This window comes from Aspergillus pseudotamarii (assembly GCF_009193445.1).
Source record: "Aspergillus pseudotamarii strain CBS 117625 unplaced genomic scaffold BDV38scaffold_10, whole genome shotgun sequence".
In the NCBI taxonomy this organism is placed as follows: Eukaryota; Fungi; Ascomycota; class Eurotiomycetes; order Eurotiales; family Aspergillaceae; genus Aspergillus; species Aspergillus pseudotamarii.
This window is the reverse complement of record NW_022475024.1, coordinates 386,593-412,030: the sequence shown is the minus strand read 5'-3', so window position 1 is coordinate 412,030 and position 25,438 is coordinate 386,593. Positions and strand designations below refer to the sequence as shown.

Below are 25,438 nucleotides of genomic sequence, written 5' to 3'. Positions count from 1 at the left end.
CCCAACAGAACCCTTGGTATGTATGTACCGGGAAGTATCCCCTCTCGTGTAATAAGGAGGCGTCGAGTGTCCTTGGAATTCGAGGATGATGACTGCAAGTCGACATGAGCCTTTCGGGGGTAGATCAGGTTTAACTTGAGTTTGGGATAATGCCATTGTTTTGTGGTGATTCACATTACGAGGCTTAACTGAATAAATTTAACGTCGGCGATTAATCGTAAATATTGAGGCCTTTTCCCAGTCCCTCACCAGGTCCGATTGTTTGTCAAGATAGCATGATGATGCGCAGTGTTGTTCCTAGACTTCCTTATACGCCTACCCTTCGATGATCATGCATGCGTGTTAGTGTACTCTGTACCACACTTGCAGGAATGCTGGCTTCGTTTTCTGAAAACGGTTCTTGGTTCAGAATTGATGGACCCACCAGTGGTACCCACAAATTAAGCTCTATTTTGGCGCCAAATGGAGGAATGATGGAAGGACGATCAAACGGCGGCGGATGAATAAACTATCCGAGAGAACATTATAGAGCTTGGGAAGACTGTTTGCCCCCTTAGCCACTGCTATGTATGATCTACCCGTCGGAATTTACTTCAGAGCGATAGATCAAGGCAACACTATTATTTCTGGAGTACCGCATACAATCTACTATTTTGCAGGTATGGTCAAGCGCATCTTGAACGTTGTCACCAACGTCGGGCACTACGACGACCCATCCCACCCAACCGGTTTGTGGTTATCCGAGCTCACGCACGCCTGGCACATCTTTGAGGCGCATGGATTCGAGCAGACCATCGTCAGTCCGGCGGGTGGCCCCTGTCCTCTGGAGCCGCGGTCGCTGAAGTTCCCCAACTACGACAAGACCGCGAAAGCGTGGCACGCTGATCCGGCACGGATGGCACTGCTGGAGAACACCGCCCGACCCGACCAGATTAATTCGGCCGACTTTGACGCTATCTACTTCACTGGCGGACATGCGGTGATGTACGACTTCCCGGCCAGTCAGGGCCTGCAGCGCATCACGCGAGAGATTTACGAACGGGGTGGCATCGTCTCCTCGGTCTGCCACGGCTACTGTGGATTGCTCAACACGGAACGCTCTGATGGTACCTACCTAGTCTCCGGACACGAGATGACCGGGTTCTCCTGGTGCGAGGAAGTGCTTGCCCGTGTAGACAAGTTTGTGCCTTACAACGCCGAGGAAGAGCTGAAGAAGCGTGGCGCCCACTACAAGAAGGCCACACTGCCGTTTGTCTCATACACCGTCGTCGACAGCAATCTGGTGACTGGGCAGAACCCCAGCTCGGCTACTGAGACCGCGAAAAAGGTCGTCGCCGCTCTTAACCACTCGTGAGCGCCCATCCTGTAGCCAGATCGCACGAGCCCTGGGAATCTCCAGAGATGGAAAGCAAAGAGGGGATGATAGATGCAGCTACTTAATGCTAAATTCTCTATATGTAACTAACTCAGAAATATAAGACATAATATTTGAAGAGCGTTGAGGAATCCCAAACATCACGTATCATTATTCCCTACTCCACGGTGTGTCCCCCACAGGTACTATGTAACGCAATACATTCTTCTCCAATGTGCGTGATTATAATTGTCGTATAATGCCTGTCATGCGAAAGTCTCTGATACAAAGCATTCCGGAGATATCACAATCTCAGCCCGCCCCGAGTCATCGTTAACGGGCAGCCATACAGTACAGTCAGCATCATCGTCGCATAACTGACGGCTGGTTCGTAAAGTGATCTTCAAGACTGGACATTACTCGAACGCCTTCAATGGTGTAGGCATGTTCAGGACCATCTGCGCATCCTTGATGATGTCCATCCGGAGGATGGTCGAAACGCTCAATTCGTTGAGGAGTTTACTCAATGGACCATCACTCCGAGAGAGCGTGACGTTCCCGGGGAGAAGACTTTGTGCCGCCAGGAGTGGGTTGGTTTGAACCGTCACCTGGTACCATTTCCCGTCAATCTTGTTGATCGCGTTGTTAGTTGCGATCGAAGATCGGGACGGAATGGTCGTCAGGGCCGGAAGGGGGACGTCCAGCGTCAAATCGGGGGTCCCATCGGTCGCAGTCAGGTCAGCCTTGATGTTGTCTTCGTCCATCTCCAGACTGATGTTGGCGAGCCATTTGGGGAATTGGTATCCGTATACACCTCGTACTCGAGCGATCTCGGTATCGACGGGTAGAGCCAACACGTATCCGTAGAAGGTTCGGTTCCATACAGAGCTAAGCAGTTGGGTCGTACTGTAACTATTATTACCCGGTTGCCGGACGACGATGGCGATGGAGACCTCGTTGTAAGGGTCGTTGTCGCAGACGAGGTACGAGTAAAACGTCAACGCGACCAACCCGTAACCGGGCAACGCAGTGATAGGCTCCAAGGGTGACGGTAGCTTTGACTGCAAGCGGTCGAGAGGCGCGAGGAAGATGAGTTGGACGCTCCTCGTGCGGTAATAGAAGTTGGGTGCGTATATCTGACCGACTCTTGAATCGACCAGTTTCTTTGGGATGTTCCGGAAGAAGTCAATGTCAGGTCCCACGGCTGGATCGCGGGCGACCTCGTCCAGGTTTGGGTTCATGCGATAACGGTCGTAGTAACCGCCCTGGGGCACATCGACCTTCTGATCTCCGAATTCGACCTGGGTGGTCGGACCCTTCGAGCCTCTACATATTCATAGAGGGATCAGTACTGCGTCAAGCTGAGAAGTAGACTTGATAGTCACATACAATGCGGATGTCTTTGAGGATGCCGCTGATGAGCGGCCTGCGTTTGAAGGCATGATGCTGGTGGGATGGTAGATCTAAATTGATCTCTTTCGTTGGCAAATGTGCAATCATCGGTGACACCTCGACTCATTATTAAAGGTTCTAGAACGTATGTTGTAATCATCGCGTCCAACAGTCTGTCGGAGTGATTATTGCTCCGTGCAGTGGCTAGTGAAATAAATCAGATTCACGAATCACGATCCGACCGTGCATGCCTCGGTTCGCGACCCGTGACCAGTCACAATATACTAACATCAAGAGAGCTGAAGGGGCTCCGAAGCTCTCAGTGGAAGACCTTTATGTATCGAGTTCTCACTGTTGCTCACAACGGTATTGATCAGGTTAGGTTAGCTCTCCGTATAAAAGTGGGTATGGCCCTATACCTTCCCTTGACCTCGGTTGGCCGATCGAATGCTCGAAGTCCAAAGCCAAAAATCCATATAGATGCTATAATTGATCATCTGAAATAACTCGAAGCTCTCACAGGTCTCTCCGATGCCCTTCATCAACCTGTCCTTGGCTGCAGACAACCGGCACGCAGATCACTCAAGATACCTGTTGTGAGCAAGAGATCCCTCATGGAATGTCGCGGGGGTCGCAGTCGTGTTTCCCAGATCATCCACTATTAAAGATCAGAGGATTGGACTTTATTTTATAACAACATTGAAATAATTCTCTAGGATAGTGTATAGCATCAGGCACATATCACCGGGGCGGGGCGATGCCTCACTGTGTCCTGGTAGGCAAGCAAGCTGCGTCGGGCTTCTGTTTAAAACAAACCGCTAAGTATGTCAGGTTCAGCCAATAATTTCCTTAATTCGTATACCACATTTATCCCCTGATACACGCTCTCTGGCTATTTACCTTGGTTCTCTGAATTCTGCTAGTGTGTTGACAAATCCAACTTTCCACTCCCCTGATTTCAAACTTCTACCTGAGGCCACCTACTTTTGCCAAGATACTCAGTATCAACATCATCATCACAACAACATTTTATAGATCTACTGTGTTTTTCCAGTGAGACTGTGGAATTTTAACTTATTCAATCGTCAATAATTATTGTGATTTCCTCATTCAGTCTCGATCCGTGTCTCTCAGGTTGGTTACTACCTCCTTCAGCTCACAATATATATTGGAACCTTCCCCGCATACTAAATGTCAATTTGTACACAAATGTAACCACACCCTACATCTGAACCCAAAAAACCCGAAAGTCCATATAAGGTAACAAGGTGACATATTAAATCAATCAAGCCAAACTCTCCGGCAATGTAACAGGAACCTGCAGGAAAATCCTCCGGCTACCATCGGGGCTCCGAGGCAACTTTCCTCCGCGAATATTGATCTGTAAAGCCTGATGAAGTAGTCTTGGCTCATTTAGTCCCGAATCCCTGGTCCTCCTCCATGTAACGAACTCCTCACGGCCTCCTGCCACGTGTTTATTTCTTTCTCGTTGCTCCTTCACCGTCGCAAAAGGCATGGGCTCTCGTTTCGTTGAGGATGTAGATGGTGGGTAGTCATGTCCGGTGTACAATTTGAACTCCTCTGGAAGCTCGAGCAGCTTGTGCATGGATTGATATAGAGCCTCAGCATCTCCGTTTGGAAAGTCACAGCGAGCACTACCAACGTCTGGGTTGAATATAGAGTCTCCTGCGAAGACATTGCCACCAATTAGATAGCCCACATGATCGGGGGTATGGCCCGGCAAGTATAGGACTTTTGCTGTGAGGTTTCCAATCGGGAAGGTCTCATCGTCCTCCAGGAGATGGTCAAACGCATTTTCTAGCTCATCAGCGGGGACAGCATAGCGCTTAGCGAAGGTGTCCTGGACCTGGCGAATCCTTCGTCCTATGCAGACAGGAACTTTCGTACCCTGCGCCTGTAGTCGTGATTGGAGGTAGGAGGCTGCAGTGAGATGATCGGCATGGGCGTGGGTCTCGAGGAGGCGGACTATTTTGTAGTTGTGTGAATGGACCACATCTAGCAGGCTATCGGCGGAGGTCGTATTAATCGTTAGCTGCTCCTGGCTATAGTCCAGTACCGGGTCGATAATGACTGCTTCGCTCGTTTCCGGGCATGCCACAATATACTGCCAGGTGGATGTTCGTGTCTCGAAAATTGGATGGACTGTTGGCTCCATAGTAGTGGTGATATTTGCGTGAAGTGATTTCGATTTATAGTTTCAGATTCGATAGCTACTCCGTATGTCCACTGGAGGCAGCCATGGTGCTTTCTGTCATTAATATACGGCTACCGACGGAAGCCATTTCTAAGGCCAGAACTCGACCGAGAAGGGTCGGTCGGGGTACAGGTGCATTATTACATGAACAGAACTCAGCCCTCTCCTACATGACGTATGTTTCTGCTGCCCTGAGTGGCGACAATGATCCAATTATTCCGGAGTAAGTCAATCGCCGATTGCTCGTCTAGAGATCTTTGGTTCCTGAAGCCCTAAACCGTTGGATGTGGGTCGCCGCTCGGGAATGCGCGGTCGCCGACTACGCTATTATATGGACTGAAGGGGTCGGCGACCAACTACTCCTCAGGTTCTCATCAATATTTGGCATGGCTATTTCGGCCGACTAACAATACATTTGTGTTGGATGCATGAATCTAGGGTACTGAAGGCTGGTTGTGCCACAGTAGGGCTGCACGTCCCCGCAAGTGCAGACTACTAATTACCATATAGAAATTTTTTCACTGCCCGCTTGCCGTTTGCCGAAGAGTACGAAATACAATAAGATGTTAAGTCTCCCGCCTGGGAGCTACCCTACAATGGTAGACAAGATTACCCTTCTATAGCTTCGATGGCGCAAGACACCACAGAGAAAGCGTCGCAAAGATGCTTAGCAAACGGAGGTCAAGCATGGACAGACCCCAAGATCTCGAAACATGAGACTGGCTGGCGGTATATCGTTCGGAATTTTACTCCGGCGTATGTACTAACTGAGCTACCATCATGCCCATCCTACGAATGACAATGGCTGACTCAAATATAGATGGTTCTCAGCAAATATGGGAACGGGAATCGCATCGATCCTGCTCAATACATTGCCGTATAATGGAAAATGGCTGTACTGGATATCGGTGGCCCTATTTGCCTTTAACGTGTTGCTATTTCTCGTCTTCCTGCTTATTACAGCCCTTCGGTATCTGATGTACCCCGATATATTCCCGGTTATGGTCACCCATCCAGCACAATCAATGTTTCTGGGAACCTTTCCCATGGGCCTTGCCACAATCATCAACATGTTCTGTTTTGTCTGTGTACCTGCATGGGGAGTCTGGGCGAGTTACTTCGCTTGGGGGTTATGGATCACCGATGCCGTGTTCTCCGTGCTAACGTGCTTTGTATTGCCGTTTATCATGTAAGACATGATTTCCACCGTCTAAAAGACATTTACGACTTACAAGGCTGACCCTGTTTAGGATGACACGGAAATCTGATATCGCATTGTCGTCAATGGGAGCAGCATGGCTACTCCCCGTTGTGTCATGCGTCGTGTGCGCAGCATCCGGCGCCATTGTCGCGGACGTATTGCCAGACCCCTATTATGCGCTCGGAACAATCGTGGTCAGCTATGTGCTATGGGGAGTTGGGGTACCTCTTGCACTGATGATAATCGTCATTTTCCTCATGCGCCTATTGCTACACAAATTACCCCCAAAGGAGGTCCTAGTGAGCATGTTCCTGCCTCTTGGACCTCTTGGTCAAGGTAGCTATGGGTACGTGTCTCTTGCACCATCTCGAATGGCCCTTGAGTACTTACAATCCATAATAGAATCCAAAAGCTAGGTCAAGTATCCCAAAAAATTTTCCCGAAAGCAGACGTCCTTCGACCAGGAACCGGTGACGTATTCGAAGTGCTTGGCTTTTTTATCGGACTCCTGCTATGGGCGTTCGGACTACTCTGGCTTTTCTTCGCCGTTGCATCTATCATTCGTACCCGGAAATTTCCGTTCAATCTAGGCTGGTGGGCATTCACTTTCCCCCTCGGTGTCTATGCCACCAGCACTTGTCAGCTAGGCCGAGAAATGCCATCGCGTTTCTTCCGGGTGCTCGGGACGGTATGTTAAAATCAATAAGAAATTTTCTTATGACATGAAGCTAACGAGGTAGTAGATATTATCCGTCTGTGTGGTGTTATTGTGGATAGTGGTGACTTGTCTCACTGCTAAAGGCGTGTATGACAGGAGTCTATTCAAAGCACCCTGTTTGGCGGACTTGCGTGAAAAGCAGCGGAGGTTGAGAGAGGAACAGAATGCGGTGGAAGGGAAATGACTCTGTTGATTACTGTTTAAATATTAGCAAAAGTTATATGATTTCATACTGTGACTTCAGAGCCTTTCAGCACGTAGCTATAGAGTGCATATCTCGGAGCACTTGCTAATCTTTAACTTAACTTAGGATATTACGATGAGCTAGTGACTGAAAGCCATTGTCATTTAAGGGAGAAACGGTTGTCTTCCACACACCATGGTAGATGGGTGTTAATCCCTCACCCTTCCAACCTGTCGCTTTTATGGTTATGTGAAATGAGACAAGCCACACGAAGCCAATGATGTCCGTCCACCTGGTCAAGGAAATCCAGGGCCGTCTATGCTATTATATTTCGAAAACATAGAAACAGCTAGTCTTCCCTGTGGATGAGTGCAATGAGAACTTGACTGGGAACCTAAGTAGTATTTATTTTAGCTCGGGTTCTCAGCAAAGCTAATGATCTACGGTTTTAAGATCATCGATTTCGGCTAAACTACGGAGTAAGCGACGCAAAATCTCATTGTCGACTGAAAACTTGTTCGATCCTAGTTTTCTCGCCTCTAAGACTGCAGATCAACTAACCCATCCAAGAATGACCAGACTCTAGTCACAAAACAAACGTGCTAATGTTCAGCGCAATGGCAACCATTCAGTTGCTCTCTACAGATCCCGTCCGATGCCCTTTACAAATCTTACAGAGTTTGGGTTCATATTGAGGGAGCAAACTGCATATAATACTACAGAAATGGTGTATTTAACCAAACGCAAGGATCAAAAAGGAAGGAAAGGGGCAGGAAGCAAACAGCAATCCCAACTAGACAGTGCGCACGACGTCTCGAGAACAGTTCTAGCCGGTGTCACTGAGCCGCCGTTGATGCCCGAAACTCTCTTCGCTTAACACGAGCCTAGTCCCTTGCCCTAGTGCAAAATAGCACAAAGAAAAGGGAGATGTGTATGCGCTGCATGAAGTGGATCTGGATAATAACCACAGTCTTCATACGGAATACTCTTACTTAGATAAAAGTATGGTGGGGTAGCTGCTAGATGGTCACGTTGGAAATCCAGCCCTATTCAGTCCCCCGTGAAGGCGACGATTCTAGTATGCAAGGATGTCCTGCGGACGGGGCTCTTTCATTGAGTAAAAGGAAATTAATGAGGCAGTTAATTCTCTTTAAACACTTGAAAGAGAAATCATCCCGAGAGTCGGTTTAATGCCAGCCCCCGGATTCATTAGCAATGCCGGCAGCCGTGCGAAATGGCCGTTTGACAGCCGAACCGCAAACGCCAGTGCGATTAAGTCAATCGACTTTTGCCACTCCCCATTCATGATTTAAAAATAGATATAATCAAAATACTCCGAGCTGGTGATCCGTTAGTATTATTGTTTAATACAGCATGGGAACGGACAAACTGCATGGTGAAATTAAGTCACGGCTTCGGAATAATTGATTCAATGACCCTACAACGCCAAGTCAACGACAAAGACCGAGTCATGTGGCTGGTTGACGAGGGTATTATTACTCGACCTAAGCGAGAGCCCTCCGGGAAAGGAGGAGGTGGGATGTGGTCGGTCTTCACTCATCTCAGGCTATAGGTATGACAAGGCAAATCTATTGCTGGCGAGCTATGTTACTGATAATTGCCGCACATTGGCAAGAGCTCGCATAAGAGTAAACACTGTCGTGAACACGTACACATTCTCTCACTTTATAAGAGCTGCATCGCATTACTGATTTAATATAAGAGCCCTCAGCAGGTGCACATGTAAGTAGGCGATCCTGAAACATATTGTAATACCAGCTGAGTATCTACAATAGCAAAGTCAATAGGCGCAACATTATAGGGACAGATCTATTCAGTCAGCGTACAAACTTCGAGATCAGGTACATATTGTCCGAAAGAAAGATAGTCTCGGCCAAGGCTTCTAGAATGATTATGGGCACTAAGGAAAGTAGCATAAAAGTTTTTTTACTAGCTCATTGGTGATGCATCGAATCATCACACCACCTGACCAGTCTAGGTATTTTTTAGGTTTACATTGAAACTACGTCAATGCTGCATCCGGCGTATGCTTTTACTTTATACGAGGAACATAGAAAACTATCACTGAACAGCTTCTTGGGGGATTCTAGGCCAGAACGAACCCAATAGGGCTAATAAAAACTTCCGCCACTGATATAGCGAATAATGCAAACGTCTTTGTTCCCAAGTCATGCCAATACTGGGCGTAAGTTAGGGGTCCATTGGGGCATCCTCGACCTAGAGGAAAGGACTGATCTTATTGGTGGTGGGATTGGTGGCTTACACTGTGGTGGCGATAGAGAAACCGAATTTGGTCGAACAAGACTTCTGAACTGGACTATCCTCATTTTCAGCACCGGTGAATCACTGGTGGTACCGAGTGACACGAGGGATGTGGATCGGTAGCGGTGGGCGATGAAACGGCATGACACCATCCACGAGTTTTAGGTTCAGTGCCATGCGGAGAGAGAAACGGTGAATATGTTTAAACTCGTGGTAAGGTTAAAATGGTACCGTCTCGCTAGCTGCCTAATGCTGATGCCCTAATGCACCAAACATTAATAAGTTCCTTGCACGTTACAGCGAAATAGTGCTCTGCCTGTCTGCTGTGATTAGGTTAATTTCGATCTGTACGCAATGACCAACAGGTGACAGGCAAGCTTCAGCTTGTACAGAAGATCGCCCGAAATTCTAGCGCACTGGGGAGCTGTCCGTCACCCAGTAAGCGAAGATGGATCTGCCTTCATCTTTGCCGGATGCGGAAAATGACAGGGCACGCGACTGGCTAAGAACTTGGTTGGCATGCGAGCTAAGGTTCGGGCACTAAAAGACTAGTCCAGGGTAGCATTCAAAAGTTCATAGATTGCCTTTTATTGGGTTCGATGGGGGGCTTGGCTTCAACCCTACCAATGGCACTTAGTGGTGGCTTGAAGCAACAAAGGGTAGCCCGTATTCCACCGAACAAACCATCAATGACGACCGTCGGGTTTGAAACCCGCTATAACTTTTTTCGTGGCGCTACAGCTATTGCCCAGTGTGCGGGATTAACAGTGGTTCACGGTGAATTGGGCAATTGAGGTCTGGGGGAGGCATTTTCCTCTTCCATATTTGCGGAGACTGAGAACTTCGATCCTTGGAACCAGCAGAAACCCCAGATCATCGACCCCAGATCCACATAGACTATTTGTACTCGGTTGATTCCTGCAGAGTAATTCAGAATATTCAGCAACTTCATGATCTTCTTGCATGCCTTAACTCAGCGGCAGGAAGCAATACTGAGATAATGTGTGTCGTGCCATATTCCTCCTCCCTGCGCTTTTCGACTAACAATTTTAATTTAATAGAATGGACGAGGCCAAGTATGTTGCGCATGAGCGCCAGGTAGACGTGACAGCACAGGGGCTTATTGAGTTTGTCTCTCTTCCCATGCTTTGATCGTCGCTTGTCTACTGACCTCTCAACCTTAGCATCGAGAACCCATTGAGTGGTATTCCTCGAGATCAGCTCCTTCGCGATGTCGAAGATTATGCGCAAGAATACGACTTGAACGATATCCTCCCTCTCCTGAAGAAGGGAGCCCTGGTGGCCCAGAGGCCAGATCAGTACGATGACATCCCAGAGCTGAGCCCTGAGGATCGTCAGTACTTGCGACAAGAGACGACCAACCGCTGGAAGCACCCTTGGGCGCTCTATTACACCATCATCCTCAATTCCATCGCCGCTGCTATTCAAGGATGGGATCAGACAGGTAAATCCTAACCGGTGTGGTCGCCTTTAGATATTCCCCTGACTTCCTTTGTAGGATCCAACGGCGCCAACCTTACCTTTGCGCATCAATTCGGAATCCCACAGGATCCTCCCGACTGCATATCTCCCGCTGAATGCAGTCGCAACCAGTGGATTGTCGGCGCCATTAACGCCGTACCTTACATGACGATCGCGATTTTGTGAGTAAGCCCCCTTACTGGCTTCTATGGAGCCCGCGAGCTGACAATACATCGCAGTGCTGGCTGGATTTCTGATCCTCTGAATCATTGGCTTGGTCGCAAGTGGGTCATTTTCATTGCTGCAGTGTTCAGCTTGGTCGCTCCCATCGCGTGCGCAGTGACTCAGTCTTGGGGTCAGCTAATGGCCTGTCGTGTTCTACTTGGAATCGGAATGGGTCTGAAGGAAGTGACGGTCCCGGTCCTTTCTGCTGAGAATGCCCCTACTAATGTTCGTGGAGGTCTGGTCATGTCCTGGCAAATCTGTAAGTACTCTATGCTGGCGTAGGAGGTAAATTTAACAATATCTAACATATCCCTCACTCATCAGGGACCGCGTTCGGTATCTTCTTGGGAACATGCGCCAATCTCGTTGTCGTCAATACGGGTGCGATCGCATGGAGACTCCAACTTGGCTCAGCATTTATCCCCGCTGTTCCACTACTCCTTGGGGTGTATTGGTGTCCAGAGTCCCCTCGTTGGCTTTTGACAAAGAACAAAGCTCGCAAGGCATATAACTCTCTGTTGCGACTGCGGAACAGTCCTCTTCAGGCAGCCCGCGACCTCTACAAGATCCACTCCCAGATGAAATTAGAAAAAAAGCTCATTGAGACCTCTGAGGAATTCTCTAAGAATGATAACATGATTGTGCGATTCATAGAGCTATTCACCGTTCCACGAAACCGTCGTGCTACCCAGGCCTCTGGTATTGTGATGATCGGACAGCAGATGTGCGGCAGTGCGTATCTCCCCACACTCCCACCTCCCATTGCTATCATACTAACCGAGTATACAGTCAACATCATCGCGTTCTACTCCTCTTCGATCTTCGCCAAGGCCGGCGCCAGCAACATCGAGGCGCTCCTTGCATCCTTCGGCTTCGGCTTCGTCAACTTCCTGTTCGCCTGGCCCGCCGTCTGGACCATTGACACCTTCGGTCGTCGCTGGCTCCTGCTCGCCACCTTCCCCAACATGTGCTGGACACTTCTAGCAGCAGGATTCTGTTTCTGGATTCCAGAAGAGCAAAAAAGCGCTCACCTGGGCGGGATCGCACTTTTCATTTACCTCTTCAACATCTTCTACTCCCCCGGTGAAGGTCCCGTGCCATTCACCTACTCCGCCGAAGTCTTCCCAGTATCCCATCGTGAAATCGGCATGGCATGGGCAGTCGCAACGAACAATTTCTGGGCCGCTGTGCTATCGCTCACATTCCCGTACATCCTGCGAGAGTTCAAGCCACAGGGTGCCTTTGGTTTCTACGCGGGTCTGAACATTGTGGCCTTAGTCCTGATCTTCCTCTTCCTACCCGAGACCAAGCAGAGATCTCTCGAGGAGTTGGACCGTGTCTTCAGTGTGTCAACCCGCGCACATGCCAAGTACCAATTGACTGAGGCGCTACCGTGGTGGTTCAAACGATACGTGTTTCGCCAGAAGAATGCTGTCTGCCGGGATCTGTATGATGAGAACTTCGCGGTCAATGTTGTGCCAAGGAATTTCAAGTCTGGGAATGTTGTGCAGCTGGAGAGTGTGAATGTGTGAGATCTAGCTTAGATAGCACAGACCTTTATATTTCTCACTGCTAGCTTGAGTTGTGTATCCCTCTAGGTTCTCGATTTGACTCTTGGTGCTTGTGCTGCCGTTGAGTACAATAGAGATGTGGGCCTGTGTTACTTTTCGGACTTGTATGCTTTAGACGAGGAATGATACAATGAGTGATGGAGCTAAGCGGTTTCTGTTGTATCATACGGTGGATATGCTTTTAAATCTATGAATAATTTTACATGCAGTTATCTCAAAGTGTTCTCGCTACTCAGTGCGGCCATAGTGTAAGCTTGAGCCAATAGTTAGACGGGCTTCGCCTACGACAAACTTGTTAGAGGTGACTCTGAAGTGTGCAAATTGGTTGGTTCCAGTAGATCTTCTATAGGGACTCATCATTTTAAATCTGCTGAATGATGGACCCCGCATGAACCCATGCTATAACGCAGTGCTGGGCCGGTTAGTTATACAGGCACCCTTTGAAGGCAACCCAAATTGGTCCAAAGGTTATTGGAAATCGGAGTGGACCCGATATCGACGTAAATGTTCCCATAGATGGAAGTATTGGTCCGCAAAGGACATGGAATATGATATTCAGCTCGGCTGTTCATGTGGCTATGGAAGGTGGTCAAGCGGCAGTACTGGAATGCCTAGTTTCAAATGGTGCAGACGCCCATACTTCTCGTTTGAATATCATAAAATCGGAGCAAAAACATTTATCCCTGTAGGCACTACTATTCATTTGACTATTATCCGGAAGAGCTGGGTGGTGAGCAGGATGGCCATGTGTTGCATGAGTTTACTTTACGGTAACCCAGTATGTCTGGTCCGAACCAACAGCAATAATAAAACATTATTTCTAGTAGCTCATCGAGCATATAAGTATTATAATACAACCAATATAAAATCCCTAAGTATCCGTCCGCTTCGGCCTAATAACCTCAAATCCCTTCTCCTTCTGCTTCCTTTTCCACCTCCAAGGTCCCTTCTTCTGCTCCTTCCCCTGGTTCGACGATTCACCTTGACTCGGCACCACACCTTGAACAACCCGTACAGAAGTCGGCGGCCGACCATAATACTGGTCCGCCTCGCGATAAGAATAATCCACACCTTCACTTGATTTAGACTCCAAATCAAGAGCCTCCAATTCCACAGATTCCATGCTAGACCCACGGGATTCACTTTCAGACTGAGATGGTGACGATGGAGAGACGACACTCCATGCTGAGCGGATGGAGGTGGTTTCTGATCTGGGGGGTCGGAAGAAAGATGGGTATTCGTCTCTGGTTGGCAAGTCGCCTAGGAAGGATGGTCGGCGAGGGGTTGAGGGTCGTTGTGTGTAAGGGACTGATATTTCTGGTCCGGTTTAGTATATATGTACTGTTAGGTATGTTCGATAAGGACCCGGGACTCACCGACTGGGTTTAGAGCAGGGAGACGTGCGAATGACATGCGTCTTGTTGAGCGTCGGGCGAGTTGACCGATTCCAAAGACCTTGATTTTATTAGTATTTCCCTTTTCTTAAAAAAAAAAAAAAAAAAAAATGTTGGGAATAAGACATACAGGAGCCTTATCGGAGTGATTATCCAGGTCTGCTGAACGGGGATCAAGAATGCCCAACTTAGACAGGCCAAAGCGGACCATCTCGTAAAGGCAATCGACGATAAATGCAGTGACCAGGACGGCGGCGTGTAGGGATATGATAAAGTACCCAACTAAGGCCTTGTTTCCCTCGCGCACGCCAGCCCTGGGGAGAAAGGCACAGCTCATACCGATGATGACGAGCCGCACAGTTGCGAAGCAAGCATGTCTCCACGCCCGTTGCGCTCGCCAGTTCCATAGCAGACAAGCTAAGATGAAGATCTCACACGATAGGAGAACGAGTATCTGACCGAGGCCGGAGGTCTGAAGAGCGCCGATAGCTAACCCCCTCAGGAACGGGACCATGTATAAAGTATCAGAAAGCCAGTCTTGGGACGAATTTCTCGGGTAGGAACCCTTGTGGAAGAAATTGTTTTGTCGGTCGTTCTTGACCAAGTACCGGACTATGAGGGCCAGTGATACGGCTAGAGCCGCGACGAAGGACACAGCGAGAAATGTGCGGTAAACGGGGTACCATGTGGCCATGAGTGGTTGGTAGAGAGATAAGGCAACGATGGGAAGGAGGAAGTAGTTCAAGAGGACCCGTGCGACACTCCAGCCCGTGTGCTGGATGTGAGTTAGGAATTCCGTTGGAACGTCTAACATGTGAGTCGAGCAGCGGGTTGGAAACAGCTGCCAGGCCGATTTGATTAACCATGCGAGTTGGGCTGCCACTATGACTCCGAGTATCACTAGGGCTAGGTTGACGATGGCGTTGGTCCAGAGATCACTCATTGTCGTTGCTCCCAGGTATTGGGCCATCTCTTCGAAGCCGCAAGTTGCATTTACAGCGTATATATTGTCCTCAACCCCAGGATAGATGAATTTATGTGTGACGGGCCAATTTCTTAGAATCAGTGATGACCAGGCGAGCTCACCTAATGATGCGCGAAAGTATCCGGGATAAGATAGCGTTAGGCATCCAGTCAGAAAGATGAACTGGATGTACTGCAAGCAGTCGCCCATCCCCGGGAGATAAGATTCCGCTGGATCTCGAGATGCATTCGCGAGCTCGTACCGGAAAGCTCTCCGTCCACGGCTTCGACAAATCATGAGGGTGCCGTTTATGACCCCGGTGAGAATCATAATGGCTAGGGGGACCCCCTTCAAGACCCCCGATGCTGTTGAGCCAATGTACGGGGTGATATTGGCGGCGTTACAAGAAATATCGGTGTCATTCAACCGAAGGCGGATGGTCGTTGCCAAGGTGTTCATGCGATACGCATGGTCCAATGAGTACGACGCTCGGTACGTTGCGTACGTTCGAGGATCGGATCTGGATCATCAGTTAAGAGCTTCCTGTTGGAGGATGCAATAGGTACCTCGGATAATAGATCGGAGACAACTCCGGGCAGTCAGCACTGGAATCCAACAGGCGGTCATCAGTAATGACCGAACGACCAAGTACTCTTGCATCAATCGATATACGTGCCAATGCGCCGCCCAAGGCGTCACAATTATGAGACTCATAATCGCCGCTTAATGTTAAGGACAATATTGTTTTGTTCGCATGTTTAGTGTCTAGATAGCCTCTCAAGGAAAGTGGCTCAAAGATATGATCGACTAACGCATCATCGGAGGGGCTGCAGTCCAAACGGCGAATAAAAGCCGCATGTACACGTAGGAGCAAGAGTGAGATCAACAAAACCCCGAAGTTATTCCTGTGCCACATTATGTCTTAGAGGGGGCACATGACAGTGGCTCACACAATGCAGATCCTTCGATACTCGCCTTCTGCTGAGCGGGAAGAGAAAGATGTATTAACATTTCAGCTCGGAATGTTGGGGTTAAGTGGCTCAGCTGGATCTGCACCACTTAACTCATCACGGGCAACAGCTTGGAGACCAAAATTTTTCCAGAAAGACAGAAATAGGCTTAGGGCTTCGGATGGGCCACTCCGGCGGCCTTGGCATAGCGTGACGAAGAACTCCAATTGGCCCTTAGACACTCGGCTCGTGGGAAGCTTTCCCGCCTTACGGGATCAGGAAATGCCATTGGGCGCTAGTCCGACTTTAAAACAAGCTAGCGGTAAAACTGTTGCCATTTGGATGCCGTTAGAATTCCGTTTGAATGCCGTCGGTACTCCACACGTTCGTCTCCTTTCTCCAGTATCTCCGGCCAGATGAGAGCTCCCAGATGGATCAGTTACCCGTTGCAGCTAATCAAGTGACATACGACGATGATATCGGGTATCAATAGAAGGGCTCATAGGCGCAGCAAGTCTATGGAAAGCATAGGAACTCTGTGGCCACTGACTATTATCAGGGCGAGTGACTTTCAACCCGTAGTTGAGATTCAAGATACATTGCACCGCACACCCCACAGTTAGTACAATAAGAACCAGCGCGACAGCGGCGAAGAACAACATCATCTCCTTGCCTACAGTATTGGCACGCTGTGAGTTTCCGCAAAGCAAGACGATCCGACTAAGCAGATACGCAATTGACCCGAGGTAGCACGCCTGTTCATCGTCAGGAAACGACACTTGACGAAAGGAAGGGAGACCCACAATAACAACCATCAGGGCAATTTTGAGCCCACATTTGACACAGTAAATGCCGGCGACCATCACCAGTAACGAAGCGGGAATGAGCGCCATTGTCAGGGAATATTCAGGCTCCGCAAAATGCACATCGATCAGATCATATTGGATAATAAAGCCAGTTAGGAAAAAGAAATCAAATTTGATTAGGACCAAATAGATCTGGGGGATGTTAGTCAGAACGAAGGAGAGCATATGAGAGATACTTACCTCGTAGGCTAGATACCGCAACCGGAGCTCTGGACTGCCGTGGATGCATTTATATATTGCCCAGGCGTAGTCCGTGTGTAGCCGATAGGCAAAAGGTATGATAACGAGCGAACAGATGGTTAGAATAGCCGGAATAGCGACTTCTGCCGGTCGCATTGATGGCCAGATATCCCGAGACCAATCCACGAGTGGATCGCCCATCCCGTCAGCTGTCCCCTGCAGTGAATGGGTAATATCTCGCATTTTAATGTACTGCATGACCGCATACACGACAATGCAGACGTTGGTGAGGCATATGGCAAGCAAGGAAATATTGTTTTTGTGGTGGATTGCATCCAGCGAGAGAACGACTTCGTAAATGCATGCAAAAACCACAATGCCCATACCCACAGGAATCACATATGAAGGCGTAATTTGGACGATATTGGGATTGACCCAAGATTGCCACTGAACGAGAATGTATCTGTTACTCGTGAGCCGAGTTAAAAATCACTGTCTCTAGACAATTACACTGACATTTCCAAGATAATGACCAGTACCGCTTGCACTAGAAGAGGCCCACAAAACCACCACTCATTCTTACTAGTGGGTCTGTACATTTTCTGAGGGGTAGGAGCGCTCCTAATGAGTAGAGGGGGAGACAAATATCAACATGAAAACCAGTGGAAAGTCCACGGGGTCAATCGTTATATACGGAGCGATACTTCACTGGGTCAAAATTTTCATGCTCCAGGTGTCAAAGAGCACCAGTTCATGAGTGGGGTCCGGCGCCCTAAAAGTAAGGATCTGCAAGATAGTTTGGCATTTAGCTCCCAGAAGTATAGAATAGGGGTTTTGACCCCTATTCTGAATAGCTTTTTGCTTTTTTCTCTTAAAATAACAATAAAAAAAATTGATCTATCACTACTATATAAGTTTGATAAAATAGAAATTTATCATACCTAGTCGACCTCGAGTCACGTGACAGTTACTATGTGCTGCTTCTCCGCATAGACTACACAAGAAGTCTTGTTGCCTTCCCAATCTCCAATTATGGGATCGAATTAGTGACCACCACTTAGCGTGAGTTCGAGCTAGGGGTAACAAATGAAATTTGATTCTCAATTCAGGAAAATTACCTCCCTTAGTTCGAGTATAACTCCGGAGTGTGGTTAGCAAAAACCACTATTAAGTATGCGGAGTACGGAGTACTAACTAGTATTTCACCCACTGGAGATCGAGATCCACTGCTACCCCCCACCTTCGGACTTTCAGCCTCTTCCACAGCCGTAACATTTCAGGCAAAAGGGGGGGTCAAGCTTCTGTTTGTCATTGCATGTACACACCTCCCAACTTCTCTTTAGACATCTCCCGGTGCCTCAATGATGAGTCCCTCTTTCCCCGACCTAGATGTGGTTGGCATCAAAGTCGAGCCCGAGAAAGCTGAGAATCTCCGCCGCAAGGTTGCGAGCCTGCTCGGCCAAACCAAGGTCGGCTACCCTGGTGCCGCCCCCGTTAGCTTCTCGTCACAACATCTGGCAGAGCTACAGCAAAAAGACTATTATGTTTGTGAGAAGACGGATGGAATCCGGTGTCTAATGTACATGGAGCGCGGGTCCGCCGACTCTGAAATATCAGAGATGCACTACCTGATCGACCGCAAAAACCACTACCGCCATGTACCTGGGCTGCACTTTCCTAAGCCCGATGATGAAACTTTCCTGTCAATCCATCACAATACCATTATAGACGGTGAACTTGTCCTCGATACCTATGAGGACGGCTCGCAGCAGCTGAAGTACCTAGTATTTGACATACTAACATTAGGCGGACACAGAGTAATGCATGATCCATTCGACAAGCGCTTAGTATATCTCAATGAGGAAGTACTTGAGCCTTATAAGAAGATGTGCCGAAATTCTCTGAGGAAGGCCGGCCATTTATTGTCGAAGATAAGTCGATGCATTTCAGCTACAACATTGAAATGATGTTCCGTGATATTATCCCAAAGGTCAAGCGCATTCGTGGGAATGGCGGCCTCATCTTCGTCTGTTGTAGTACATCTTACTATATCGGCCTAGACGAGCATATCCTCAAATGGAAGCCTGCTTCGGACAACACGGTTGACTTCCGCCTGCATCTACAATTCCCGGTTCCGGAGCCAGATCCCGAAGACAAGATCAACGGTGTCACAGATTCAGATTACGACTCCATACCTATCCGCCATTTGTCTGTCATGCTCTCCCCACAGGAGAATCTCCCTTTTGGCGAGATGTACCTCACTTGGGAAGAATGGGACGACCTAAGAGTAATGCGTACTCCATTAGAGGGTACTATCATCGAATGCTACAAAGACGACCAGTCTCACTGGCGCTTCTACCGTCTCCGCAATGACAAGAGAGATGCAAACCCTATCTCTGTTGTCGAGAAAGCTCTCGACAGTATAGCCGACTGCGTTACTGAAGAGGGCCTAATCCGCGCCGCCCCAGCCATCAAGGCAGCATGGGAGGCGCGGCAGGGCTACCATGGCCTGTGATTATGGGTACATTACCATCGGCAAAACGGGGTTCGCTGGATAAGTCTTGGAGGTACGACGAGACTGCTGTGATATTTTCGCCACTTCGGGAGCGATACGTTTCTCTGCTACTTTGTCTCTTCAGCGTAGTGTACCCAGTGCCGCCAACATCATCAAAGACAATCAACCCTATCTGATCAGTCATAGAGGCTATATATGTCAGACGCGACGCCTGCACCAGTCATCCCAGTGTACCGCTCTGAAAGTACATAATCTAGTTATAGCCATCCCCGTTGATATGCAGGGGTGGGTATCATTCTCCCTGTAGTTTTCTCACTGTAGCCCATTGAGAGTGTGGCCTTATGTATACAACGCACCGTATTCATACTTGATTTCTTCCAAATTTTAGTGTTGGATATTCTGCAGATGATACGTACATAAAAAATTGGAAAAGGAAGAGCACGGATTTAATCACCATTATAATGGCAGAATATTGATTGAGTTTCCATCAATTGCGGGGATAGCTCAGTTGGGAGAGCGTTAGACTGAAGTTCACTTCATCAGATAGACCCATTCGGGTTATCTAAAGGTCGCCGGTTCAATCCCGGCTCACCGCATCACTTTTTGCACACATCTTTTTTACTTCGACTTAAGGCATCGAACGAGAGGGCCATATGCTGCTGTTAAATTTGAGATTTTTTTTTAGTTGTGTATGAAGTAGTGTGGGCTGTGTGGTTCTGTTTCCTAACTAGATACGGACCATCCGTGCGGAAAACGTCAGGCACATACCAGGCACCAGGTACCCGAACGGAATACCCACACTGGACCGTTCGATGATGATAGAAGGCATAATGTGAGTTTGGCGATGAGAAGTTAAATTCTATGGCTGTTGTACTGGAACAAATTCGCTTTTGTGGCCCGTATATAATTGTTCTTATGTCTGTCGCGGGATAATATATATAATGTGACATTCAACCTAATCAAAACGGTTCTACCCACAGAACTACGAGTATAAGTGAATTCATAGAGTAACATTGAGAGTTCCAGAATAAGCACTTTCTGGTCTCTACAGAGTAGTTAGTAGCTTGCCTAGTTTCTGAACAAGATGCCATGGTTGAACTGTGGTTCGCCGGGGAGGAGTATAAATTTAGCTTTTGCACAAAACCCTGGAGATAAACTTATCTCCGAATAGGGTAAGTGGCAGATCCGACCAACCGAATGTTAATCTATTAAGGTTCGGCGATCGATGACCGTCGTGATTAAAGTACCGCCTATCGCCCTTGCAGCATAGGGTGAACCAAGGGACGCGAGATCAGTTGAAGAATCTAATCGTACGGCTAGATTTAGAAGCTCCACAGGACATATAGAAAATTGGGAGTTACAGATTTCGAGATAAAAATATATGGGGGTATAATTGTGATGCATAATCTATAATACAATACATTGGTCGACTGTACAATGGCCACAATCAAAACTCAAGCAAACTCCGATGCTCCCAACTCTAAATCCCATCCACGCCGTGATGCAGGGAGTATGATGTTAATATCGTACCCGATGATGAATGAGCTCGGGCGGGCTCGGTATAGACACGGTAGGGCGTGTCCCTTGATTCGGTACAACCGCAATTGCGAAAAAAAATGTCCGTTTCTCAGGCTCATAGATATAATCGCGAGGCGGATGTTGGTATGTGGGTCTATATAATGTATGGCGAAAAAACGACGGGATGATGCATCGTCGTGGTTTCTCAAGAGAAGAACGGTCGCGCATGGGACGGTGGAAGTTTGGTGGGAGTAGGGTCTTGAATGATGGGCCGATTAGGAGATTAAAAGAAAAACGTAAACCACCGGGGTTTAGATGGCGTTATTGGCGCAGGTAAAGCTGCCGTGGGATTTATCGTTGTGGATGGCCACACCGGATACCCAGAGGCCCAGCGCACAGATCAGGACACCGAAAATAAACAAGCACACGTTGCACAGAGTGAGGAAAATCTTCATCGGTGAGGCGAAATACTGGCCCTTATAGATGTAAAGCCAGAAGACACCGGGAAGACCGAAGGTGAACCAACTGACGAAGAGAGCGCTGACCAGACTGAGCAGGTTGCTGAACACGGGGATGGCCTCGGCAATGACCCAGGCAATGACCCAGAAGACTACGGCCAGACCAATCCAGACACCAATGCTCTGCCAGTTCCGCTTGTGCATCAACTCGGTTCCACGAAGCATGCGCACGTAAACGTTCTTGATAGCCACGTGGCCCAGAACCACACCGGCAATGACAATGGTTGGGATGGCAATACCGTAGGCGACTTTCCGCACCACTGGACCAGCGGAGCCCAGTGCGGGAGAGGCGACGTTCTGTCCGGCGTAACGGTAGATGACGGCTGATGCGACGGTGTACAGGATGATTTCGAAGCCCTGTAGCATGCACAGGGACTTGGGGAAATCATGTGGATTCTTCATCTCCGCGATGAAACCAAAGAAAGCGGGATGACCACCTGCGCGCACATGTTAGTCACGTGTTGTTACATAAAGAATTATCCGAGAAAACCCACAGTAGGCAAAAACAATGTTGGTGACGGCGGTGAAACCGTTGACGAAGCTGGTCTTGCGAGTGAGCTGGAACTCGTCATATCCGGGGCGCTCGATGCCCACACCAATCATCGTGATGACGACGGCACTGAAGATACTCAGGAAGGCTAGAATTCCATGGGTTAGCCAGCGACTCATATCATGGCCAGGAGACAAATGGGTTCTTACAGGTCACGGCGAGCCAGGAGACGTTCTTCATGGTTCGGGGCAAGGAGAAGATCAACGAGAGAACCAAGCCGACGACACCGAACACAATGGAACATGTGCCGTGGTCGGTCAAGGTGTTCATCATGACGGTGAAGGTCAACAGGTGACTACCACAAGCGAACAGGAAGAACAGCAGCTGTCCAACTTCGATGATGTGGCGACCGATAGGACCCATGAGGATAAAACCTGCATCGGCCATGCTATGGACGTAGGGATACTTATGTCGGAATTGTGCGATGGTATAACCGGAGTAGGTGGTGACAATACCGAGACCGACGATGAGAATGATTGCCCTAGCCCATGGAGTCAGTAACGATGGTGTGGGGCGAATTGAACGTGGTGCAATGCTTACGGAATAAGACCAATGGATGCGAGAGTGGCCGGCAGTGACAAGACACCAACAGAGACCGTTTCAGCGATCATGACTATTGTATGGGTTAGTATACTGATTGGGGGAAGTATTTCGTCATTCTGCGCGGGGAGTCGTACGGATTCCACATTGCCTATCCGAGCATTGTTGGTCAGTCAGGCTTCTAGAAGGATTCCTGGGAATGTCGATCACACATACCACCAGTCCAAAGTCTTGTACTTGACTTCCGCCGTCTCTTCAGCGCCGAAAGCGTCCACTTCCAGCTGGGGAGGCTCCTCCTTCAGGTTGTCCTCAAAAGGAGGCTTCTCGGAGTCATTCTCCCTCCGATTCAGGCCATGTTCAATATCTTTGACATCAGACGACGCCATGATTGTCGCAAACCAAGTGCACACACGGTGTTGAAGATGTGTGTGCGAGGGGGAAAGGATTGTTAAAGTAGTAAATAAATATAAAGGAAAGAGAGAGAAAGAAAGGAACTAAGAAGGCGAAACGGGAACGCGGGAGGAATGCGTTAGTTAATAGCGGGCGATGATTGGCAAATCGGAAGGCAAATTAAGAGTTTTCCGTCCGACTGGTCCGATGTCGGGGGCGTAACCTGCATTAGAGCCGCTGTTGGCTCCACTTCGTCATTGTTAGTGTGACTCAGAGAAAACAGGCACCGAGGGGAAAAAAAAGAAATGGACAGATGTTATTCATAAGAAGTCGAATCACCTACCTATTGTAAACTAGTGTCCACTGTCTCCTACTCATTTTAAAATGTCATGAATTCTTCAAGCTGTCGACCCCAGAAACGGCACGTGTTCATCTAAACGGATCCCCCAAGGTTTTAAGGTTTTTCAACGGATGCGGCGGTGGCGCAACTCTAATCGGGGCACCACGTGACGTCGTGCTGATCAGGTTTGAGTCTGGGCACTTTTTCTTGGAACTTCTCTCCGCATGCTCAAAAGGGAATCTTCTACGCGGTTCCCGCTTTCGGTCTTAGTGTCTTCTCGGCTCCGAGTTGCCGACACGTGGTCTAGAGCTGAACCCTGACAAAACTGTAGGTCGAGATTGAACAGTATGACACTCATGTCGCCACAAAACAATGCTCTGGTACTTGTTACGATGTTTACATTTTGTTCCATACTGATTTGATCTGACCGTGTGGTCATGGACAGATGGGATCTGACACAATCCTGGTTGATCATCTCGGAACGGAACGGAAATGAATAATAGTAATTATTATCTCATGTCATCTTGCGTGTATCACCACCTTGCTTGCAGCACAAGGTGACATCCGGAAGGACTTCCTCTCCAGGCCTTAGACTCGTACTACCTCGCAAGGAACTCCGTCGGGATACCCAACTAACCCCGCATGGGACTAACGAATTACCGTGCCCAGATCAGATCTCCCCAACTGGGGTGGTCGTTGGAGGAAACTCCACCGGCGAACCCCTGGGTCTCCTTTGCTGCCGTGGTCCAGGGCCCATCATTTCCCCGCGTCACCACATATTCATAAAATAGAATATCCCACATAGGGTTCTTGTTTGTGACTCCACGACTGGCCTCGGATATGTTTCGCCAGGGACCATTGACCAGCACGGCTTCACACCGGTACCATTGGGGATCATAAAAGACGGTGTGGTTCAGATTATACTTCGCGGCGTATTCGGCCGCTTTGAGTAACAACCCACCTCCGAGACTATAAAGATCGCTGCCTTGGCTTTGCCCGACGCGAGCGCCGTACGCCGTCCACCCGATGCCCGACATGGTGTGGCCTGATGCTATGTCAGCATGCCTGCCTGAAGTAACTACCGGTCGGTATGAATCAGCCTAAGGTAACGATGTACTGTACCTTGATCACGCCCAGCCTCCACCGACTGCCCCGTCTCGGGGTGATACATGGCCAATACCCCGGCGCAGCGATCGTGGATGAACGCATGAACGGCATAATTATACAATTGTACATCGTCCAGGTACACCGCGAAACTCATCAATGCCTTAATGCTGGCCATCCCGTAGTTCGCCTGCCCAATGGCGACAGACTGCCGGGAAAACAGCCAGTACAGCTGGTTGCTGAACCCAGTGCCGCCCTGCCATCTACTACCGGACTCCGTCCAGTTCCCTTCCCATCGCATGATCTCGGCGGCGTTGACAAACAGGTCTCCATCCAGACCGATGAGCAGCGACCGGTCAATACCGATGATATCCGTCAGATTTGACCCCCACGCGTCCAGGATGCTGGTACTGCGGCCCCAATGCGATTGGTCGCGGGTGATATACCACATCAGAGCGTTCTGCCACGCGGCTCGCGCGTCATGCGCAAACGAGGAGTAGTTACTGACCTTACCCCGGGAAATCACAGTGGCGGGTCCTGCCATCGTGTAATTGGCGAGGGAGTACTGGTCGGCCCGGAAGCGTTGGTACGCCGATGCCCAGGGTTCTTTGTTACGGAGCACATTGTCCCGCATGCGCTCGAGGTCCTCGTGCGTATGCCAAATCCCGGGATGGACAAAGTCTCCAGGGTTTCTTTTGAAATACTGTGCCGTGTCGATGGACTCGAATGGGGCCACGGCAGGGATGGCCGGGAATATGCCAGGTATATCATATACGGTCGCCTGAGCCGAGCCAATACTGAGGGCGAGAATTGCCGCGTATACGATTGTTATTTTATTCTGAGATTGGGCCCACATCAGCTAACAGAATGAAAGAAATCGGGGATGGGAGCTTACTAGCAGCATCTTCCTGGACCTTGTGAATCGATTGCCAACTGTCGTTCTAACTAACCCGCCGCACCAGGTTTTTTAATGCACCGGATCCA

At 48.9% G+C, this 25,438-nt stretch overlaps 10 protein-coding genes and 1 non-coding gene across 11 annotated transcripts; 5 read left to right on the top strand and 6 right to left on the bottom strand.

Moving 5' to 3' along the window:
- Positions 1-569: 569 nt before the first annotated feature.
- On the top strand, positions 570-1,457 carry BDV38DRAFT_239445 (type 1 glutamine amidotransferase domain-containing protein). The gene has a single exon (XM_032053765.1). The coding sequence runs from the start codon at positions 662-664 to the stop codon at positions 1,352-1,354; it is 693 nt and encodes a 230-aa protein (XP_031916879.1). The 5' UTR covers positions 570-661; the 3' UTR covers positions 1,355-1,457.
- BDV38DRAFT_239444 (uncharacterized protein) lies at positions 1,458-2,881 on the bottom strand. The gene is made up of 2 exons (XM_032053764.1): positions 2,744-2,881; positions 1,458-2,680 (listed from the first exon to the last, which is right to left on the bottom strand). The coding sequence occupies exons 1-2, from the start codon at positions 2,794-2,796 to the stop codon at positions 1,771-1,773; spliced, it is 963 nt and encodes a 320-aa protein (XP_031916878.1). The 5' UTR covers positions 2,797-2,881; the 3' UTR covers positions 1,458-1,770.
- Positions 2,882-3,801: 920 nt separating this feature from the next.
- BDV38DRAFT_239441 (MBL fold metallo-hydrolase) lies at positions 3,802-5,069 on the bottom strand. The gene has a single exon (XM_032053763.1). It carries the CDS (start codon positions 4,920-4,922, stop codon positions 4,032-4,034), a length of 891 nt encoding a protein of 296 aa, XP_031916877.1. The 5' UTR covers positions 4,923-5,069; the 3' UTR covers positions 3,802-4,031.
- Positions 5,070-5,589: 520 nt separating this feature from the next.
- Positions 5,590-6,859, top strand: BDV38DRAFT_268935 (TDT family transporter; the record flags this gene model as incomplete). Its single annotated transcript, XM_032056871.1, has 4 exons — positions 5,590-5,717; positions 5,782-6,150; positions 6,212-6,508; positions 6,565-6,859. The coding sequence occupies 4 exons, from the start codon at positions 5,590-5,592 to the stop codon at positions 6,857-6,859; spliced, it is 1,089 nt and encodes a 362-aa protein (XP_031916876.1).
- Positions 6,860-10,409: 3,550 nt separating this feature from the next.
- On the top strand, positions 10,410-12,783 carry BDV38DRAFT_289873 (putative MFS sugar transporter; the record flags this gene model as incomplete). Its single annotated transcript, XM_032061349.1, has 6 exons — positions 10,410-10,474; positions 10,532-10,812; positions 10,867-11,011; positions 11,069-11,313; positions 11,379-11,786; positions 11,844-12,783. 6 exons carry the CDS (start codon positions 10,410-10,412, stop codon positions 12,584-12,586), a joined length of 1,887 nt encoding a protein of 628 aa, XP_031916875.1. The 3' UTR covers positions 12,587-12,783.
- Positions 12,784-13,496: 713 nt separating this feature from the next.
- BDV38DRAFT_268933 (uncharacterized protein) lies at positions 13,497-15,899 on the bottom strand (the record flags this gene model as incomplete). Its single annotated transcript, XM_032056870.1, has 3 exons — positions 13,497-13,933; positions 14,146-15,503; positions 15,550-15,899. 3 exons carry the CDS (start codon positions 15,897-15,899, stop codon positions 13,497-13,499), a joined length of 2,145 nt encoding a protein of 714 aa, XP_031916874.1.
- A 486-nt stretch (positions 15,900-16,385) lies between these two features.
- On the bottom strand, positions 16,386-17,578 carry BDV38DRAFT_268932 (uncharacterized protein; the record flags this gene model as incomplete). Its single annotated transcript, XM_032056869.1, has 4 exons — positions 16,386-16,688; positions 16,737-16,931; positions 16,980-17,442; positions 17,496-17,578. 4 exons carry the CDS (start codon positions 17,576-17,578, stop codon positions 16,386-16,388), a joined length of 1,044 nt encoding a protein of 347 aa, XP_031916873.1.
- Positions 17,579-18,340: 762 nt separating this feature from the next.
- On the top strand, positions 18,341-19,494 carry BDV38DRAFT_289868 (mRNA capping enzyme, catalytic domain-containing protein; the record flags this gene model as incomplete). The annotated part of the gene is made up of 2 exons (XM_032061348.1): positions 18,341-18,844; positions 18,886-19,494. 2 exons carry the CDS (start codon positions 18,341-18,343, stop codon positions 19,492-19,494), a joined length of 1,113 nt encoding a protein of 370 aa, XP_031916872.1.
- Positions 19,495-19,987: 493 nt separating this feature from the next.
- On the top strand, positions 19,988-20,090 carry BDV38DRAFT_t61. Its single transcript has one exon. It is a non-coding gene; the product is annotated as a tRNA-Phe (tRNA).
- Positions 20,091-21,323: 1,233 nt separating this feature from the next.
- On the bottom strand, positions 21,324-23,006 carry BDV38DRAFT_268930 (transmembrane amino acid transporter protein-domain-containing protein; the record flags this gene model as incomplete). The annotated part of the gene is made up of 4 exons (XM_032056868.1): positions 21,324-21,967; positions 22,025-22,168; positions 22,230-22,561; positions 22,837-23,006. The coding sequence occupies 4 exons, from the start codon at positions 23,004-23,006 to the stop codon at positions 21,324-21,326; spliced, it is 1,290 nt and encodes a 429-aa protein (XP_031916871.1).
- Positions 23,007-24,006: 1,000 nt separating this feature from the next.
- BDV38DRAFT_279780 (uncharacterized protein) lies at positions 24,007-25,358 on the bottom strand (the record flags this gene model as incomplete). The annotated part of the gene is made up of 3 exons (XM_032059116.1): positions 24,007-24,395; positions 24,473-25,292; positions 25,350-25,358. 3 exons carry the CDS (start codon positions 25,356-25,358, stop codon positions 24,007-24,009), a joined length of 1,218 nt encoding a protein of 405 aa, XP_031916870.1.
- Positions 25,359-25,438: the final 80 nt, after the last annotated feature.